Source organism: Zootoca vivipara, chromosome 12 (genome assembly GCF_963506605.1).
Source record: "Zootoca vivipara chromosome 12, rZooViv1.1, whole genome shotgun sequence".
Taxonomy (NCBI): Eukaryota; Metazoa; Chordata; class Lepidosauria; order Squamata; family Lacertidae; genus Zootoca; species Zootoca vivipara.
In genome coordinates, this window is record NC_083287.1 from 12,046,067 (window position 1) to 12,065,479 (window position 19,413).

Sequence of the window (19,413 nt, forward strand, 5' to 3'; positions counted from 1 at the left end):
TTAGGAACCTGCGTGAAGTGCAACAAAGGTGTATATGGTGCAAACCAAGCTTGCCAGGCAATGGGGAATCTCTACCACGACGGATGCTTTACCTGTGGGGCATGTAGTAAGTATCTGTTATATCAAGGAAAAGCTTCTCTGTTTACAGGCTGGAGGAGATTTGCAGAAAACGTGTGCCTTGCCCTGGAAAAAATGAGCACAAACCTGATGTCAGAGGTCAGCAAAGTCAGGCATCTGCTGAGCTCCAACACTTAGCAGAGCCTCCTAAAATGCTGCCTTAACTCTTTGTCATTTTTTTCTTTCAATCATGTGTGCACTTCTGCAGATACGCAGGAGTGGGGAGACCTAGGCCCCCTGCACTTCTGCATTCCTGGCACAATCTCTGCATCCTTTTAATTAGGAAGAGATTTTTAATTACATAGGGACCCAGGTGGCGCTGTGGGTTAAACCACAGAGTATAGGGCTTGCTGATCAGAAGGTCGGCGGTTCGAATCCCTGCAACGGGGTGAGCTCCCGTTGCTCGGTCCCAGCTCCTGCCAACCTAGCAGTTTGAAAGCACATCAAAGTGCAAGTAGATAAATAGGCACCCCTCCGGCGGGAAGGTAAACGGCGTTTCCATGCGCTGCTCTGGTTCGCCAGAAGCAGCTTTGTCATGCTGGCCACATGACCCGGAAGCTGTCTGCGGACAAACGCTGGCTCCCTCGGCCTATAGAGCGAGATGAGCCCCGCAACCCCAGAGTCGGACACAACTGGACCTGATGGTCAGGGGCCTGGTGAACTCCTGGAATATCTATCCAGTCTTCCCGCATCTTTGTCCCTTCTTTTTTATTATGACAGCCAACTTCTTCAGTCGAATTCTCCCCAGTCAAGCTGTTTTGGGGCTGGAGCCAATACATCAGGCTTCCTCAACCTCGGCTCTCCAGATGTTTTTGGCCTACAACTCCCATGATCCCTAGTTAGCAGGACCAGTGGTCAGGGATGATGGGAATTGTAGTCTCAAAACATCTGGAGTGCCGAGGTTGAGGTGGCCTGCAGTACATCATTGCCCATCTTCAGCAGCTGGACTGAGGAAAATATTCAGCTAGTGGGCTGAAAAATCAGGTAGACTTCCTCTTCATGCTGGTAGATGGGACTCTAATCAAGAATTGGAAAATAAGCTTCTCTGATGTTAGATTGGTGGTTAGATTTTCTCTTCCCCTGCCCCCATTTCATAGATGGAAGAGTAATGGTTTTACAGGGAGTTAGTAAGTGTTTGGAGTCATATAATAATAGGTTTATGGTTCTGCTGGAATTAGAGAGTGCTCCACTCTCATGGTCTCTGTCTCTTTCCATTGAGACAACTATTTTAGTCATACCTGTTTATATTTAGAGGGATGCTCATTCAGTGGCAGTAAAGGCCACCTGGCTCTTTAGTATATATACTCAGGACCTCATACCTCACTTCCCAAAATAGGGATTCCATTCTTTCTTGTACTCAGAGTTACGATAAATGCTTCAGTGTTTCCGGGAATGTGTTTAAATTTACTCGTGCCTTGCAGGCTTATATAAGCATCTCTTCAATAATAGTTGAAACACAAGCTCTTGTCATCTTACACCGGTTTCGAAGGCTTAGCGCACAGGCTTTTCAAACTTCTACTTTCAGGGAACCTTTTCATAGCAGCTTGTCCACTGGGGAACCTCTGAAACTTGCAAAGGGTTCCAGTGTGAGAGGTGGGGAGTCGGCTGGGTGTGTTGAACTCGGCACCTCATGCAAACCGAATGTGTGCCAAAGAATACACCTCATGGCTGGCATTTTGGAGGGGAAGGATGTAGCTCAGAGGTAGAGAATCAGATTTGCAAACCAAAAGCTTCAGGTTCAGTCCCTGTGTCAGGCAGCAGTGGATCCAACCCCCACGACAGGTTCTCCAGGAACCAACTGCTTTTTATTCAATATTCACAGAGAGGGGCTTGGGAATGCAGCCTCTTGGAATAATGGCATTGCCCTAAGTGAGTCTCCACCATCTCCGTCTCCTTCTTCATGTCTCATCACTACGGGTGCTTATTTGTGTCCTCTGCCTTTGAGCTCTTTGCTCTCCTACTTTAAATGCTCGCTGGGTTCTGGGAGGGGGGGTCTGGAATGCTTTCTAAAGATGCTATGTCCATCAGCTGCCCCCCCTCTGGTGCTTCTTCTTCTTCCTCTTCTCCCACTAATTCCCAGCTTCCCTCCTCATCTGCCTCTGAGCTGTGATCTCCCTCAAACCCCTGTTGTAATTCTGAACTGTCGTCGTCTTCTCTGGAAGGTTCAGGCTGGGGAGGCGGTCTCTACCATTCCTCCTCTGCCCAGTCCCTGACACCCTGGCATCTCCAGTTAGGGCAGGCATAGGCAAACTAGGCCCTCCAGAGGTTTTGGGACTACAAGTTCCCATCATCGCTGGCCACTGGTCCTGTTAGCTAGGGATGATGGGAGTTGTAGTCCCAAAACATCTGGAGGGCTGAGTTTGCCCATGCCTGAGCTAGGGCTAGGAGGGAGCCCTTCCTCACACCCTAGAGAGCTGCTAGGCAGTATAGGCCAGATGTAGGGAACCTTTGGCCCGCCATAGGTTGCTGAACTACAAATCCCATGATCCCTAACTGTTGGCCAGGTCCTCTGGGGCTAATGGGAATTGTAGTTCAGCAACGTTTGGAGAGCCAAAGGTCACACCTGGTGTAGACAGTGCTAAGCTAGATGGGGGAAAGGGTTCTGACTCCATATAAGCTCCCCATGTTCCTATGAACACCACTACTGGTGGACAAGCTGTCTTCCCAAGGGGCTTGTCTGCTTTTAGTGAACTTCTCATTTGGGAAACTGCCATGTCCCAGGCCAGATGACTAGTCCAATGCATCCAAGTTACAAGAAAGGAGATTCTGACTAAACATCAGGAATAACTTTCTGCATGTCAGTGGAGCACATTGGCATGAATGACGCTATCTGATATCTATAGATTCCCTTTTAAACCTAAACTGCTCCCATGTCCTCATCTTGATTAGACTCCTGTTTAAAAATATTTAAATAAGTGGGCTTAGCTGCCCAGAGCTACAAATGTTCTAAATTCTACACTATAAATAGGTTGCACCCTTGGAAGTAAACCCCATTTATTTCAGTCGCACTTGCTTGCAAAAAAAAAAAGTATGCTTAGGTTTGGTATTTATATGGGGATTTGTATTTTGGCATTAAGGATAAATATGCACTGCATATATAATTAGTATTATTCTGTATCAAATGAATGTCAGAGTTAATCCTCTCTATGTGGATGGGACTCTTGCCATGTTTTCCTAGCCATTACAAGGGTGTTGCCCTCAGTAAAAATGCAGGTGATAGATCTGCGACCTTAAAATGCCCAAGGAGTCAGCAATCAAATTGGACCTCTCAGGCTTATTTACATGGGCTTCTTGTGAAGGACACCTGTCCTTCCTACTTCATATGTTTTCTACAGAAGATTGCATTCTACAGAATGCACCTAACTCAGTTGCCACATAAACTCGTGTCGCCATCCTGTGTACAGGAAGTCGTTTTGTATTCTCTCTTGGACAGGCTTTTATAACTTGAGGGCTGGTTCAGGAGGCAAGAGCTATGGCTGAGGACTCCAGGACTTGGGTTTGCTCCAGGAATTGCTCATGGAACTGGCTGTAACAACTCATCAGCTTTCCTCTGACGCAAACCCTTTCTTTGCACAAGAGAAAATGAGGTCACATCCCTTTTTGCATGTGGCTGCAGAAGCAGTTTTTTTGCAGTTCAGCAGCTTGGACATACGGCTTGCTGAAGGATCAGTAAAATCGCTCTCCTGGACGCAGGCCATAAAATTCACAAGACAGGTACCACTTTACTGCGTCACAGAAATAAGCATTGAAAACCATGCAGTGTATCGTTTCACCTGCCAGAGACCCTTTGACCCTTTGGTACTTGTAGTCTAGTTTCACACATTTGCTTGGAACGCAAACTCTTCCCAGCGATGTTGTATAAGCCACATAGACTTGGCATTTTTGTGTCATATGTTTCTCATATTTTGAGCTGTCTTGAACCATGATAGGAATGACGAGGGACAAATAAAAGAAGTGCAGAGGAAGTACTTTAAATGACTGAAAGAAATTAGGAGAGGTATAAGGTTTAAAAACGAAAAACAAGATGTTTGACATGCAGTGGGAACTGATGTTCCAGATGTTAGGTAAATCATAAAACCCACAATTGGAGCCTGACGTTTTTCACATCTTGGAAAAGGGGGTGAGTTATGCCAGCAAATAGAAATGGTAGATTTTTGTTCCTTTGGTGTTCTGTCCTTAATAACAGAGGTGAGAATGATTGTTGAGGAAAGGGATAGTACGTACCTTCATCAAAGAAGGGTTGGAGTTTTTTTGTAACATAGTTCTTATTCATTTTCATCTTTAAACAGTTTAACATGGTTGTATTGATGTATCTTTGTTGACATTAGAACATTATACTTTCGTAGCATTATACATGGCTTCTGATGTAATGCTTATACAGGTGAGTTCAGGTGAGTTTCCAGGAAAACGTTGGAGAATGTGACATAAGCAACGGACCTGGTTTTGTTTCACTAAACAACCCCCCCCCATATACTTCTGAGGTGGAAAAGTGGATTTAAATTCTTTTAATTAATGAAAAGCCCCTTCACACTCTCCCCCCCCCCCCGGGAGATGTTGACTCAAAGACAAAGCTAGATTCACCATAAAACTCATATCATTCCAGGGACCTTCACCTGGAATACAGTTGGGATGATTGCCATCCGAATTAATATTTAAAATATTATTTTCACAGAACTTCAAAAATTTCCCAAATCCCCACTGTACGTTGTTGTTGTTGTGTTTTTTTTAAAAAAATTTGTTGAGTCCCTAGCTAGTTATGTTAAAATCTTCGGAGCTCTTACTCAAATGCTGATGAGAGACATGTTCTCTTGTCTGGCTTGTTGCCTTGGTTTCTTTTTGAACTAGGGTAATAAGCATGGGCAGAACCAGTACAAAAATAGGAAACAGTCAAAAGTGCAAGGGATTGATGCAGACCACAGGGAGGCTGGCAACCAATTCGCTATATGCCTGATGTGGCTGCAGGAGCATGTTCAGACCACATAAAACATCTCCTTTGACATAACTGAAACGGAGTACCACAGCATCCAGTGGAGTTAGGTTCTTGCTGGTACTCTGAATTTTATATTACAGAGGTCCAAAGTCCAAAATTCATTTTGATTACATGGGCCCTGCTGTCCACAGGATAATAAAGAGTGGCATCTAGAAGATAAAAACATGCTACCGTTAAGTCTTAAGTATGAGGGAATGAGAACTGTTGCTTAAATGGATCAGCCATGCACAAACGACAGGCATCAAATCTTTAATTACAAACTGCAAAGGGAAAACGTATCCTGTAATTACAGTCTGTAAAAAAAGGACAGTAGAAATACCAACGTGGTTATTTCGTGCATGAACTCTGGCTGGCAGTGAAATGGATGAGTCTAGCAGACAGTGGACTTGAAGTATTGCTAGGAATCAAGAGTTCAGGACCAGCCTCTCTGTAGTAGTAATTAGAAGTCTCTGGAGAAGCCCATAAATTAAGCTGTCTGACATTTCTATGAGAGGACATCATAGTAAGCAGAATTTACCCTCAGTGCATGTCTTCAAAGAGGTATGCAGGTGGTCTGATGCAATAAAGCACAACCTCTGTCTCTTGAGAACTGTATGATACCTCTCAAGTAAGAGAGTGTCTTATATTTCAGGATATCACAGCTTCATAAGAACAAAAAGAGCCTCAATTTAGAATCCTGCAGCTCCACACATCGCATTGCTTTAGGCTGAAATCCTATAACCACTTACTTGGGAGTAAGCTCAACTTAGTGGGGCATATTCTGAGTAGGCTTGCACTGCCTTTTAAAATTTATTTTTAACTGTTAATTTGGCAGCTGCGTTGGCTCCAGTCGTCTGCACTTCAATTTTGTAATTTTTACATTCAGACATTTATGCAAGGCAGCACAGTGAGGCAAAAGACTCTTGGGATTAGCCCCCTATAAAGCTGTAGGCTTTATATCCAAGATTTGATATTCTGTAAAGCGGTAACAGAACATACGGTAATAAACAGTGCAATTTGCATCGTTCTGTCACAGCCACATCGTTGCTGCCAAGTTTTAAGACAGGCACAATGCAGAATTTCTGTTAAGTGACTTGTGTCTGTCACATAAGAGGTAGAGCTATCCAAGATATGTCCTTTTTTTCCTAATGAGAGCTTTCATCACCCAGAAAAAAGTATTGGCTGTAAAAAGCCAAAAAGCTTTCGGACAGCTTCTTGTTTTGATAACCGCTTGGGCTTTTTAAACCATTGAATTGAGACCCAACCGGCTTGGGTTCCTGGGGCACATTTTCTTTTGTGACTTGCAGGCTAGTCCTTGAGATTTAGACCCAGAGTTTTCAGGGACATCTTGTAACGTTCCAGTAAAACTTCTTCCCCAAGCGATATAACTGTAACCCTGCTTTTCCTTATTATCAGTAACAGGAGGGTTGTTTCATATGTTACCCTTTTCGCTGCATAGAAGGATGGAAAAGTTCTCTGTAAATATGGAATTCAGTGCCCAGAACACAGAATATGATCCATCCACATTATCAGGGAATAATTTGAGCTTAGTTTTATGAGACGTGAGCCCAGGAATCAATTATGAAACCAAATAATATGTAAAGTAATAAAATGGCTATGTGCAGATCCAGTTGGATTCTGATTGCTCAGTGATTTATATATTTCAAATATCCCAATAACGGAGATATTCTGGAAGAGCACTGTTAGTTGCCCCTGCCCCGCTGACAGGCATATGCAGATGTTTAAAATGTCTCTTGAGTAGCCAGTCATTTTAATGATCATTTTGGCTTGAATGTTTTCATGTTGTTGTACACTGCTCTGGTTTTTTGCAAGGGGACGGGGTATATAAATACTTGTATAAACAAATGAGCATGCATCCTTTCCTTCATTGGTCAGTCAGCATTCCTAGGGTTTCTTACGAAAGGATTTTTTTAACATTACAAACGTTGCGAAACGAAACCACAAAATAGCACGACTTGTGATAAAGAATTGAAGCAATAAAAACACACATACAGCAGCTTCAAACCGTGCCACTCGAAAAGTTGGCAGTGTATAAAAGCTTAGGAATTTTTTAAAAAAAACGAGATTTGCCCAGTACTGAAATGATAGAGTTAGGTGTTGAGGCGAGTCCCCTGGGGAGCACATTCCCCAAGCCGGATGTTATCACCAGAAGGGCTTTCCCCTAGTTTGGTAAGGGAAAGGGAAAGGACCCCCTGGACAGTTAAGTCCAGTCAAAGGCGACAATGGAGTTGTGGCGCTCATCTCGCTTTCAGGCCAAGGGAGCCGGCGTTTGTCCCCAGACAGCTTTCCAGGTCATGTGACCAGCATGGCTAAACCGCTTCTGGTGCAACGGGACACCATGACAGAAACCACAGCGCACAGGTTTTCCTTCCCGCCACAGGGGTACCTATTTATCTAATTGCACTGGCGTGCTTTCAAACTGCTAGGTTGGCAGGAGCTGGGACACAGCAATGGGAGCTCACCCCGTCGTGGGGATTCAAACTGCCGACCTTCCGATCGGCAAACCCAAGAGGGTCAGTGGTTTAGACCACAGTGCCACCTGCGTCCTGGTTTGGTACCTACCTTGGGGAGCAATCTTAACCCTGGCTCCTGACCAGCGGGGCTACCCTGCTGAGTGTGTCCAATGGGGAAGAAGGTATCAAGGAACTAACAGATTGCAGGTCACGTGACAGTGGTGGGTCCAGCTTGGGTCCAAAGCATTGCGCCCTGGAGCTCTGCACTGAGAGAGTCATGCTAGCTTCCTTCTGCGGGTCAAGGCTGGCAGTGACCAGCAGCAATGGGCAGAGGGACAGCTGTGCCCAGTGCAAACCACCCTTCCCTGGGACAAAGGGTCTTTGGGAGAGTTCCACCTGTTGCATCCTCTGCTTGTATATATTCAGATCCAACGCTTCTAAGTGCCTTCCTTCTTCAGAAGGCTTACTATCAGTGGAGCAACACCAGATACAACCTATGCAATTTGGGTCTTGCATTGGGAATATTTAAAATTGCAATCCATTGGTAAGGTGGACATTTACAGAATTGCTTTATCCCACAAGGACTGAACATCTATTTTTTCCTGCCTTGACGAGAGGCGCCATCTGGTGTTAATGTGATGAGCTAGGTATAGGGAAATGTTTTATCTCCTGCTATCTGTATACTTTAATGCATTGTCTTTAACTGGTGAATTGTGACATATTTGGTCACGGCCCTTGCCTAAAATGGATTGCGATAGTAGCGCTGCTCCCATTTTATTTCGTTTTTTCAACGAGCTTTTCATATTTTATAATATGAAGAGAAAGTTGAGGTGAGTGGGAAGGAAGAATAAGATGGACGGAAGTGTGGGGCTCATGTTACAGGTTAGAGTCGAAAGCCATCACCAGGTTAAATGGTGCTCTAAAGTAGGATCATAGAATTGTAGATTTGGAAGGGATGCTGAGGGTCATCTAGTCCAACCCCCTGCAATGAAGGAATATGCAGCTGCTCCATATGGGGATCGAACCTGCAACCTTAGTGTTATCAGTACCACGGTCTTAGCAACTGAGCTATCGGAGCAAATATTTTCTGGGTGCATCTGTGCAGTATAATGACCTCACAGGTCCTAGCTTGGAGTTAAGGCTATAAATTAAAAAGCCCTGAATGGTATATAGCCTTTGCTTCTTCATACTCCAGTTCTGCGGTAAGGAATTGTGGATGCACATTAAAGCACAGGGCAGGATCACGGCATCTGTCCTAGCATTTAGTTGCATCGAAACTGCATCTTCATTTCTGGCTTCCATTGGTGTCATTCAAATGTTTTATTTATTGGTCTTTGATCATTTCCCCCCACCCCCCTTTTCCATTGCAGGTCGGAAGTTGAGAGGAAAAGCCTTTTATTTTGTTAATGGGAAAGTGTTTTGTGAAGAAGACTTCCTGGTGAGTAAGCTACAGGCTTTTGCATGCTGTTGCCCATGGAGGGAATGCTAAATGAGGTTGAGGATTGCAGGGTGGATAACCCACTGGCAATGGGTCAGGTTATGTGTCCTACGTGTTGCTAGAGTGATGAATTTTTTTAGAAATAATAATAATTTAATAATAATTTATTATTGATACAGCACCCATCTGGCTGGGTTTCCCCAGCCCCTCTGGGCGGCTCCCAACAGAATATTAAAAACACAATGAAACATCAAACATTAAAAACTTCCCTAAACAGGGCTCCCTTCAGATATCTTCTAATTGTCAGATACAGTGGTACTTCGGGTTACAGATGCTTCAGGTTACAGACGCTTCAGGTTACAGACTCCACTAACCCAGAAATAGTACCTCAGGTTAAGAACTTTGCTTCAGGATGAGAACAGAAATCGAGCAGCAGCGGCAGCGGGAGGCCCCATTAGCCAAAGTGGTACCTCAGGTTAAGAACAGACCTCCAGAACGAATTTAATTCTTAACCTGAGGTACCACTGTAGTTGTTTATTTCCTTGACATCTGATGAGTAAGGCATGAATTAACACTTCTTCTTAACTGTTGTGTCTGATTAAGCACCTTTGTGAAAGCAGAGAGGATCTTAAATGAGGCAATCGGTGCTGATGACTCCCCCCCCCCCAAAAAAAAAGAATTGCAGCATTGTGATTTGCACTTTTCCCTTACTTGTCCTTACGGACTGAAATGTATGTGCAAGATTCAAGTATAGATTCTAGATTTTTGTTCACGCGGTCCTCATGTATACCTAGGTTAGCTGGAAAATAAATAAATAAATGATTTTTACATCTAGGTATATTGCAGATATTAATATTGCACAGTTTAAAGTGACTGGATGCATGAAAACTCCTTTTTGGAAATGAAACGTCGTCAAAGGCCCATATGTTTAATTAAAACTTCACTTGCCGAACTTTCTCCAAGTCAAAACCAAAACATCTAATGTTACATCCAAGCAGTTCCGTAAGACATATGCCAGTCCAAGGCGTAGGCTCAGCATCTTATAAATTACGAAATATTCCAAACAGGGGTCTGTCTCTCCTTTCAGCATCCATTTTGCCTTGAGCTGTTTTCATTTGCATCCTCGCTCTCACATTTGCATCTTTACTCTCACCGAGTTTGAGAAGAAAGCCTTCAGCAGCCACACTTCTGAGATAACAAACTTGAAATGTGATCACTCTCATGTGATCTAAGGTTAAAACACCAGGTCAGAGCTACCTGAGAACAACAACAACAGTTAATAACCAACCCATTAAGGAGGCCAGAGACCACTTCTTGCTCTTAGCTTCAATGGAATCTTACAGTTAAACCCTTTCACCAAATCCCATTTCAGTGTGAATTAAACCAATTATACTTCACATAGCTCACTGTTTATTCATGTTGCTTTTACTACTAATGATTGGACTTTATCTATAAACTGAGTGGCAGTAATTGGACAGTCGTATATTGGCTCCATAATATATAATGATGAGATTATGTCTGAGATATAAAGGAGCCTCGTAAGTATGTGCTTGTCCACAAGGGTTGTTTATATACCGTGTTATTAAGCTGACAAGTGGTTTTCGAGCCAGCCCTAGTGTTCACATATGTTATTTCAGCAGTACTTATCCAACCTACTGAGGCAAATGAGTGTCTATGAGGTCGAGTGGCTTGCCTAATGTCTTTGTTGCTAAAATGAGGTTAGAACTGGGGACTTTGCTATTCATTCTCATTGTCTCTTCACTGCGCTAGCACTTGGGAATATGTTTTTTTTAAAAAAAAATGAAGGAAGGAAGCTTTTTAAAAATGGAATAAGCTGGGGTTTTTTTTGGGGGGGGTCATGTGCCCAGAGATATTATAGTGGCTATGCACCCTGGTCAGCTGGCCTTATTCCAGTTAAGAAATTAGGAAAAGGTTGCTCATGCTTTTAATCAAAAGTTTTAAGCAAACTTTCTTTTCCCGCTACAGTATTCAGGCTTCCAGCAGTCAGCTGACAGGTGCTTCATATGTGGCCATTTGATCATGGACATGGTAAGTGAACTTTGTGTGTGAAAAACACGCTATGGAGGGAAAGTCCTAGTAATTTTAGAATGACGTCCTAAATGGAAAATAAAAGAATGAACTGTTGTTGCTGTATGCCATCCACTTCTTATTGGATGAGGAATAAGGAAAATGAGGAAAGCAGACTAAATCCAATCGTGTGCATTTTGTCTTGTTTATAATTTTTGTGTGTGCACTTTCTAAGGTGTGCAGATGCTCGCATCCTGTAAAGCAAGATATATGGTAGAGTGCTGTTTTTGTTTTTCTGTAATCTCTTGTGATTGCACATGACTCTTAATGCTTCCTCTGTAGCCTCTGTTGTCGTCTGATTAACGAAACCCTAGTCAAGGAATCAGGCGGGTTTTAGTCAATCACTTAACTAAATGGTTCTGCATAAACTTGTATGCCAGAAAAATCCAGGTGCCACATGCAACTTCCAGCCTAACTTGAAGCAGCGAACAGCTGGTTGCTGTAATCAAGAGCAGCCCTTCGGGGCATAAAAATAATTAAAAAAATCTTACCTGAGTTTTCTCGCAATAGTTGTTTGGAAATTCTATTCTCTTTTCCTGTGTCCTGATTGAATTCACTCTTGCTGCCTGCTCCCTGTCTTTTCAGACTGGATGCTGTTTTGCTTGCTTCAAATTCCATCATAATTACGACGACAGAGATTTTCTCTGTCATTTCTGCCTCTTGCCAGTAATTTCCTACCAAAATTGCTCAAATTAATTACAGGACTCCTGATGTTATGGCATGGTTGCTGTGAAGCAGAGCACCATTAAGGGAACAATTCACAAACATCCTTATGTTGTAATTGTGATACCGGTATATTCCTTACACTCCTTTGCAATTGTTTCTGTATTGCTTTTTTTTTTTTACTGAATGCTCAGAAGCATTTTCCTGTTTCTTATTGCAGATTTTGCAAGCTCTGGGGAAGTCGTACCATCCTGGCTGCTTTCGTTGTGTGATCTGCAATGAATGTCTGGATGGAGTGCCGTTCACGGTAGACAGTGAGAACAAAATCTACTGTGTCCGAGATTACCACAAGTAAGGGGGGGGGATCTAAACAGACTTGGCTGCAAGCAAGAGCTGCTGAAATCAATGTGATTTGCTTGCAAGTAAATATGTGTATTCACAGGAAGACAGCAATGCTTGCTGATCATGAGGGTGCATCAAGTAATGGAAAAATTCTAGCAACCTATAGTCTCTTTTTATATTGCACAAACCTAGACAGCATCTTAAACAGCATCTTAAAAAGCAGAGACATCACCTTGCCTACAAAGGTCCATATAGTTAAAGCTATGGTTTTCCCAGTAGCGATGTATGGAAGTGAGAGCTGGAGCATAAAGAAAGCTGATCGCCGAAGAATTGATGCTTTTGAATTATGGTGCTGGAGGAGACTCTTGAGAGTCCCATGGACTGCAAGAAGATCAAACCTATCCATTCTTAAGGAAATCAGCCCTGAGCGCTCACTGGAAGGACAGATCGTGAAGCTGAGGCTCCAATACTTTGGCCACCTCATGAGAAGAGAAGACTCCCTGGAAAAGACCCTGATGTTGGGAAAGATTGAGGGCACTAGGAGAAGGGGACGACAGAGGACAAGATGGTTGGACAGTGTTCTCGAAGCTACGAACATGAGTTTGACCAAACTGCGGGAGGCAGTGCAAGACAGGAGTGCCTGGCGTGCTATGGTCCATGGGGACACGAAGAGTCGGACACGACTAAACAACAACAACAACAACAACAATATAGTCTCATCATCTTCTGCCCTTAGGATAGAGATGAGCAGATTTCAGGCTTCTCGGATCTGCTAGAATCCCAACCAGTCAGGTGCAAATGACACACAGTTAGAATTAAACAACAGGGCCCAGGAATTCGTTTTGAAAACCAAATCTGCTTAGTCGCTTCACACAAAAGGCCACACCTGGTTAGTTTTCTTCATTTGTGCAGCCTAATTTAGGTGCAACAAGTAGTTAGCTGTTCTCAAAACAATTTGGAGTCGGGGAACCCTTGCCAATCTATTGCAGCAAAATGATCAAGAGATTCCCAGTAGATTCCAACCTCCCTTTTGCCCCCTTCTGCTCTAGGCGTCCCACTGCACCAGCCTTTTCCCATGCTCGCATTTTCACTAGAACTGGGAAAATGCAAAGTTGGGACCTCGGTGTGCTTTGGAGAATGTGCAAAGTGTTCAGTGCCCATTGAAACAATAATTTTAAACGATTCAAATCTGGTTTCTCTTTCATGTTTGTAACTTGCCACTTTTTTTGTTTTATAAAGGGTTTTGGCGCCAAAATGTGCAGCCTGTGGTCTTCCTATTCTGCCAAGTGAGGTAAGTGATTTATGTTTTTTGCTTCTACCTTTTCTCAGAAATGCTACAGACCCCCCGTTATTTGCAATAGTCTTATTCTAAGCTCTTTGTTGAAGCATGGCTAGACCACCTACCCTTAGGTCACTTAGATCATCTGAAGAACTTCTACTTATGGCACTGCCCCCTGCAGAATATCCCAGGGTGGTGACCTGGAGACTGGCATTTTTTGCCCTTGTCCCTGCATTGTGGAAGGCCCTCCCCTCTGCCATCTGTTGCTTCAGACATCTTTTGAAGACTTACCTTTTCTCTGAGCTTTCCTTGACCCATAGGATTGGACCCATTTTTATGGATATGAACCCCCTAAATCTGTTTTATTTATGTTTTTACTGTTTTCATTAGTTTTATTTTTAAAGGGGGGGTGTTGGATTTTTATATTGCACAAAGCATGTGCCACTAAAAACAACAACAACCCCCCCCAAGTGCTTTAGAAATGCTTTAAAATAAACAAATCTCTGAGAGTGGAATATTAGCAAGGCCCCCAGTCTTGTGAAAGATAGTTGTGAAGAGCTCCTAACTGGAGACAAAGGCTGCTGTGGCACTTGGAAAACTAACAGATTCCTTGAGGTGTGAGGTTTTACAGATGGATCTCTGTAGACAAGTCTTTAAGGTGCCATTCTTCTGGGAAGGGGATTTTGCCATAGTTAATGGTTTCCATTGGTTTTGATGGAATTTAGCCAAATTTTAAGTTCTACTGGTTTGGATCCTAAGGATACAATCCAACAAAAGTTTGCGGCACCTACCCCCCACTTAAATAAATGGAACTGCAGCGCTGAGTTACAATCCTGTAACCGCAATCCTAAGGACACTTGCTAGAGAGTAAGGCACATTTTAACTCAGTGGGACTTGCTTCAGAGTAAAAATCCAAAATCCTCATGCCCTTCCACCTCCAATTTGGAAAGAAAAATCTTCCTCAAAACCAGAATAAGTTATACACAGCAATCAAATGTATGTTCAGAGCCTTATGTCGCACAAAAAACTAATTTACATGGGTGTTCCTTTGCACAGAACTTCAAATGCACAACTCTCCTCCCCCTTTTTGGTATTTGCTGACCTAAAATATGTGAGCAATGCTTGGGATCGCTGTTCCAAGCAATAACACTTGAGAGTATTTAAATGCTATGGGGTATCTCCTGTAAAATTTTGTCTTTGCTTAAATCAGGGATTTTTTCTTTTTAGTGTGTAGACATTTGGTTTGTCTCACTTGGAGAGACAGCCAGAGGTTTGCACAAACTTTGTGTTTAGGCATTCGCGTCATCCTTCACTTTGCCCTAAGCAAGTTTCACGTGGCCCAGAAGAAATTCCAGATTAATTCATTTCAGCCCATTTGTCTTTGTTTTGTGCTTTAATGTTCCCAGGGATCCGATGAGACTATACGTGTTGTGTCAATGCACAAGGATTACCATGTGGAATGTTACTGCTGTGAGGTAGGCCAGCTGTTCATTACAGACACAATATAAAGTAAATACAAGCAGCAAGTATATGTAGTTTTGAGACAGTTGTTTAACCGCTAGAGGATATCCTGCACTGACCATTGGTTTGATGGGAGTTGTAGTCCAACATCATCTGGAGAGCGACCAAATTGGACACGCTTGATCTGAAATAACTCGAAAGCGGTAGTTTGTCATTCATTTCCAGATGGGACACCAGTAAATAAGGAGGTGATCCTTATCACACAAATAGGATGTACGACGGGCAATTCTTACATATTTCCACAGTGATTTTTTTTTTTTGCTTCGTATGGGGTTAATATGGATGTCAGGACCTTGATCCCCCCCAAGAGGTTCTTTGTTTTAGCTTGAGTGACTCAAATCAAGGCATAAACAGAAATAACACTGCCAGTGTCATAAAAACAAGAGATTGTCTTCAGTAGTCAGTTTGACATGCCTTTCAATAGGCCACAGAAATTCTGTCTAACCCCAAGCCATGCCAATTGTTAGAATAACACCAAGATTAAAGATGTACCCCCTAGTATATTTCTCAGTTTTACTCAGACTTACAGTAAGTTGGTCCATGAATTTCAGCGGGCCTAATCTGAATAGGACTAACTTGGGATACAACCCCCTGTATAATCCACGTGTAAAGTCCAAAACTCCTGAGAGGTTCTCCAGCTTAGGCATCCTTGCTGAGTTTAGAATTAAAAACACACACATCTGTTTCAGCATAGGGCAGTTGCGCAGAATCTCACTTGGAGCGAACTATTTTAAATCCTCATGCTGTTTTGTTTCACGGGGGCAGAATCAAGTTTTCCTTAACTGACAGCTAGGAATTGACTATTAATCTATACTGACTCTGGGCTGGGGCTGCTGATCAGAAGATTGTACATAAACCTCAGAAAGGCCTCGTTTTATGGCTGATGCATGTCCTGAAGAGCAGTTCTATTCCTTTCATTTCCTATGTAGGACTGCAGCATGGAACTCAACGACGAAGACGGACATCGGTGTTACCCCCTAGATGACCACCTGCTCTGCCATTCCTGCCACCTTAAACATATAGAGAAAGGCACAACAACTCATGCAGATGGCTACCTACACCATTTCTAGCCAGTTCTGCCAAACTTCCCAGAAGCCTGCCAAGGGAAGGGTTTTCGCAGCTATCGTTTTTGAGGTGCGTATCTCCCTCAGCTGGCAATTTGCAGCAAGAAGATGAAGGAAGAGGCTCCCTTTTTTCTTTCTTTTTGGCCTTGTGCATTGTGTGTGTGGCAATTGCACACAACAAAGGATTTTTTTTTTGTTTCGGACAAAAACCAGTATTAGCTGGAGTGATTTGTGGCTCCATGTGTGCTTCTCCCCCCCCCCTTTTTTTTTTTTGCTGAGAGAAAGTGGCGGGAGAGACTGTTTTCTTCTCGAGTCATTTGGGAGGAATCTTTAGCAACTAAAATCACAACGAATACCCTTTAAAGGACACAAGAAAGTGCCACAAATAAGTGACAATACACCTGCTTCTTGTTCTTGTGGCTTCTTGTTCTGATAGTCACTCTATGCCAATCAGGGAAACACAACGTCCAGCCTGCCAGCGAGTCTACATACTGAGCAGACTCTCGTGCCGTTTTTAATTTGTGGTGACCGAGATGTAATCACCTGCCTTTCCTTACATTGGTGGAAGTTATCCTATTGTCCTATCCTATTGCATGCAGGTTGGAGGGGCTGATCTGCCCTCACCATTCGTTTTAGAAATCCAGCTCTGTTCCCACAGCTCAGCCACCAGCAAGTGTTGTTGTGGAGTAGGAACAAAACATTGCCACTTAACTTCACAACAGGGATGGTGATGATGAGGTCATCTCCCGGGATGCTGCTATTTGCTAATCCTCCGCATGTCAGATAAATAAGCTTTTCTGTGAGGAAAAAATCCGCAGAACAAGGCAAGCCCGAAGAAGAGACAGATAACATCAGCATGCAAAGTGAAGGGTAGAACTGCCACTCCTGTTTTGAAAAACCCCATAGTTCCATTGTTGTGGCCAACGAAAATGTCACAAAATAGGGAGCCAAGAGTTCACTGTAACTCTTCCATCAGGCTGGATAGTAAACAAGGTAGCAGGGGATGTTAAAAATGCTGGCTTGTGGCGCAGGTGGCACTGTGGGTTAAACCACAGAGCCTAGGGCTTGCTGATCAGAAGGTCGGCGGTTCGAATCCTCGCAATGGGGTGAGCTCCCGTTGCTCGGTCCCAGCTCCTGCCAACCTAGCAGTTCGAAAGCACGTCAAAGTGCAAGTAGATAAATAAGGACCGCTACAGCGGGAAGGTAAACAGCGTTTCCGTGCTGCTCTGGTTCGCCAGAAGCGGCTTTGTCACGCTGGCCACATGACCTGGAAGCTGTACGCCGGCTCCCTTGGCCAATAATGTGAGATGAGTGCGCAACCCCAGAGTCGGTCACGACTGGACCTAATGGTCAGGGGTCCCTTTACCTTTAATGTCTGCATTGGTCAAATACTTGTTTTTGTTCTATCGTCTTAGAAGAGGTTGGCTGCGGAGGCTGTCACGAAGAGGCCTGCACTTCAGAATTTACTATGCCACTGGCATTGCTGTGAAATAAATAGTCACAGTGACTCAAGAGCACAAATTTAAGGTTAGCGCAGCTTGCTGCTCTTAATAGCCTCACTTTTTTTGAGCACTTGGAACAATTTGAGTCTGGGTAGAGCTTTAGAGTCTGTTCTACCGGCCACTGCCTGATTGGGCTGCCAAATAATCAGAGATTATTTTCAAGACTGTTGTTGTTTAGTCGTTTAGTCGTGTCCGACTCTTCGTGACCCCATGGACCATAGCACGCCAGGCACTCCTGTCTTGCACTGCCTCCCGTAGTTTGGTCAAACTCATGTTCGTAGCTTCGAGAACACTGTCCAACCATCTTGTCCTCTGTCGTCCCCTTCTCCTATTTTCAAGACTAGGATCTTCTATACTGTTTAGGAAGAATAGATTAACACCTGTTTTTTGTCTTGGAACTCCTGTGCCTTAAATCTTAACTTTTACAATTTAAAAGTATGTGTTTAATACATTTGACATGGGCTTTGGATTGTGTGTGTGTGTGTACTTTAGTTACTAATTCTTGGGATAAACTGAAGCAGTTGTTAATTTAATTAATGTTAATTTTAAAATGTTTCCCCCAGAAGCCAAGGAGTTGATCACCCCAATGCAACCCAACTTACTGAGTGCCAATAAACTAATTCTGCATCAGCGCTTTGATGTGTGCTCAACTTTTGAGAGGCCTTTGTAAATAATTTTTTCCACTGTGAACTTATAGCCGATTTTCCTCCAAGCTCTACCCTCTTTTAATGAGGCTAGTAAGACCTGGTACTGTTTTAAATACTTGGGTTTTCTGGTTAAGCTGTATCACCCGATAGATCTCCATATGCAAACTTGTGGATCACAGATCTTGAATTCTCTCCCTTAGGTTGCGCAGTCACTATTGTGTTAAAAATAATCGGTGATTTCCTATAGCGAAAGCAATCGGGCATCGTGAAAGCATGTGGGTCTGGTTTCCTTTATAACTTTCAACACACCAGCTGTTGCATCTGAGAAACCAACAGATCTGCCCAGATGGTGTTTGGATGCCAACTCGGTGTAGCAGGCCATGTCATGGAAAATGTTCATTACAGTTGTGATGGGACGCTCTTATTTCCACCTTCAACTGCTTGTCATCTTATCCCTTTGGGCTGGGGATAGGCAAGTGGCAATCTCTATGCTCAGCCTAGTGCCCATGAACTTAACTTTCTGGCTCCCATTCTCGATCCTCACATTGGAGTCCTATAGATACAGTTGTATGGTGTAGGTTTATATTGCATTCTAAATTAGCAAAGTAGAACCCACAAGGAAGAAAGGAGTTATTGTGATTTCAGGGGGAACACAAGCAGTTCATACTATATTTTCAGATATTTCATAAATCCATGCAACATGAGCTCCAGCTGTTTGGACACTGCGCTGAAGATGAGGTACTCTTTGTAGTTCAACTTTAAAAATGATTTAAAAGATATGTGCTTTATTTGCTTTCCTTCACATTTTAACTTACGACCTAAATACATATAAGCTACTGTTATTTTTATTTCAGTCCTTCAGCTAAAGTCCTCCATCCATGATTAGCTAAACATACTGGGTATTTTGCAGCACACATTAAAATGCTTTAAATGGATGCATGTGAAAACGGGGTAAGTTGGAGGTAATGTAGAACATTAAAAATAAATACAACAGTTCCCCCCCCCCCAAAAAAAAGATGGCTAAGAATTACAGTGGTACCTTGACTTGTGAAGACGATCCATTCCGCGGCTGTCTTCGTAAGTCGAAGTCTTCGGTTGTCGAAGTGCCACTTCTGCACACGCACCGCTTTGCGCACGCGGTGAAAAAACTTCTGGGGTTGTCGACTTCAGAAGTCGAATCGTTCGGTTGTCGAGGTACCACTGTACGTAATACAATCCAATTATGTCTAGCAGAATTTGGCTAGTCTGAAGAAGTGTGCATGCACACGAAAGCTCATACCAAAATATAAACTTAGTTGGTCTTTAAGGT

At 43.3% G+C, this 19,413-nt stretch overlaps 1 protein-coding gene across 1 annotated transcript in view; it reads left to right on the forward strand.

The window, feature by feature from the left end:
* Positions 1–18,084, forward strand: part of LIMD1 (LIM domain containing 1) — a 43,050-nt gene extending 24,966 nt beyond the window's left edge. Inside the window, exons 3-9 of the mRNA XM_035129428.2 lie at positions 5–106; positions 8,931–8,998; positions 10,985–11,047; positions 11,970–12,100; positions 13,331–13,382; positions 14,777–14,845; positions 15,821–18,084. Coding sequence (XP_034985319.1) covers positions 5–106; positions 8,931–8,998; positions 10,985–11,047; positions 11,970–12,100; positions 13,331–13,382; positions 14,777–14,845; positions 15,821–15,961 — 626 coding nt within the window. The 3' untranslated portion in view covers positions 15,962–18,084. The remainder of the gene's footprint in view (positions 1–4; positions 107–8,930; positions 8,999–10,984; positions 11,048–11,969; positions 12,101–13,330; positions 13,383–14,776; positions 14,846–15,820) is intronic.
* Positions 18,085–19,413: the final 1,329 nt, after the last annotated feature.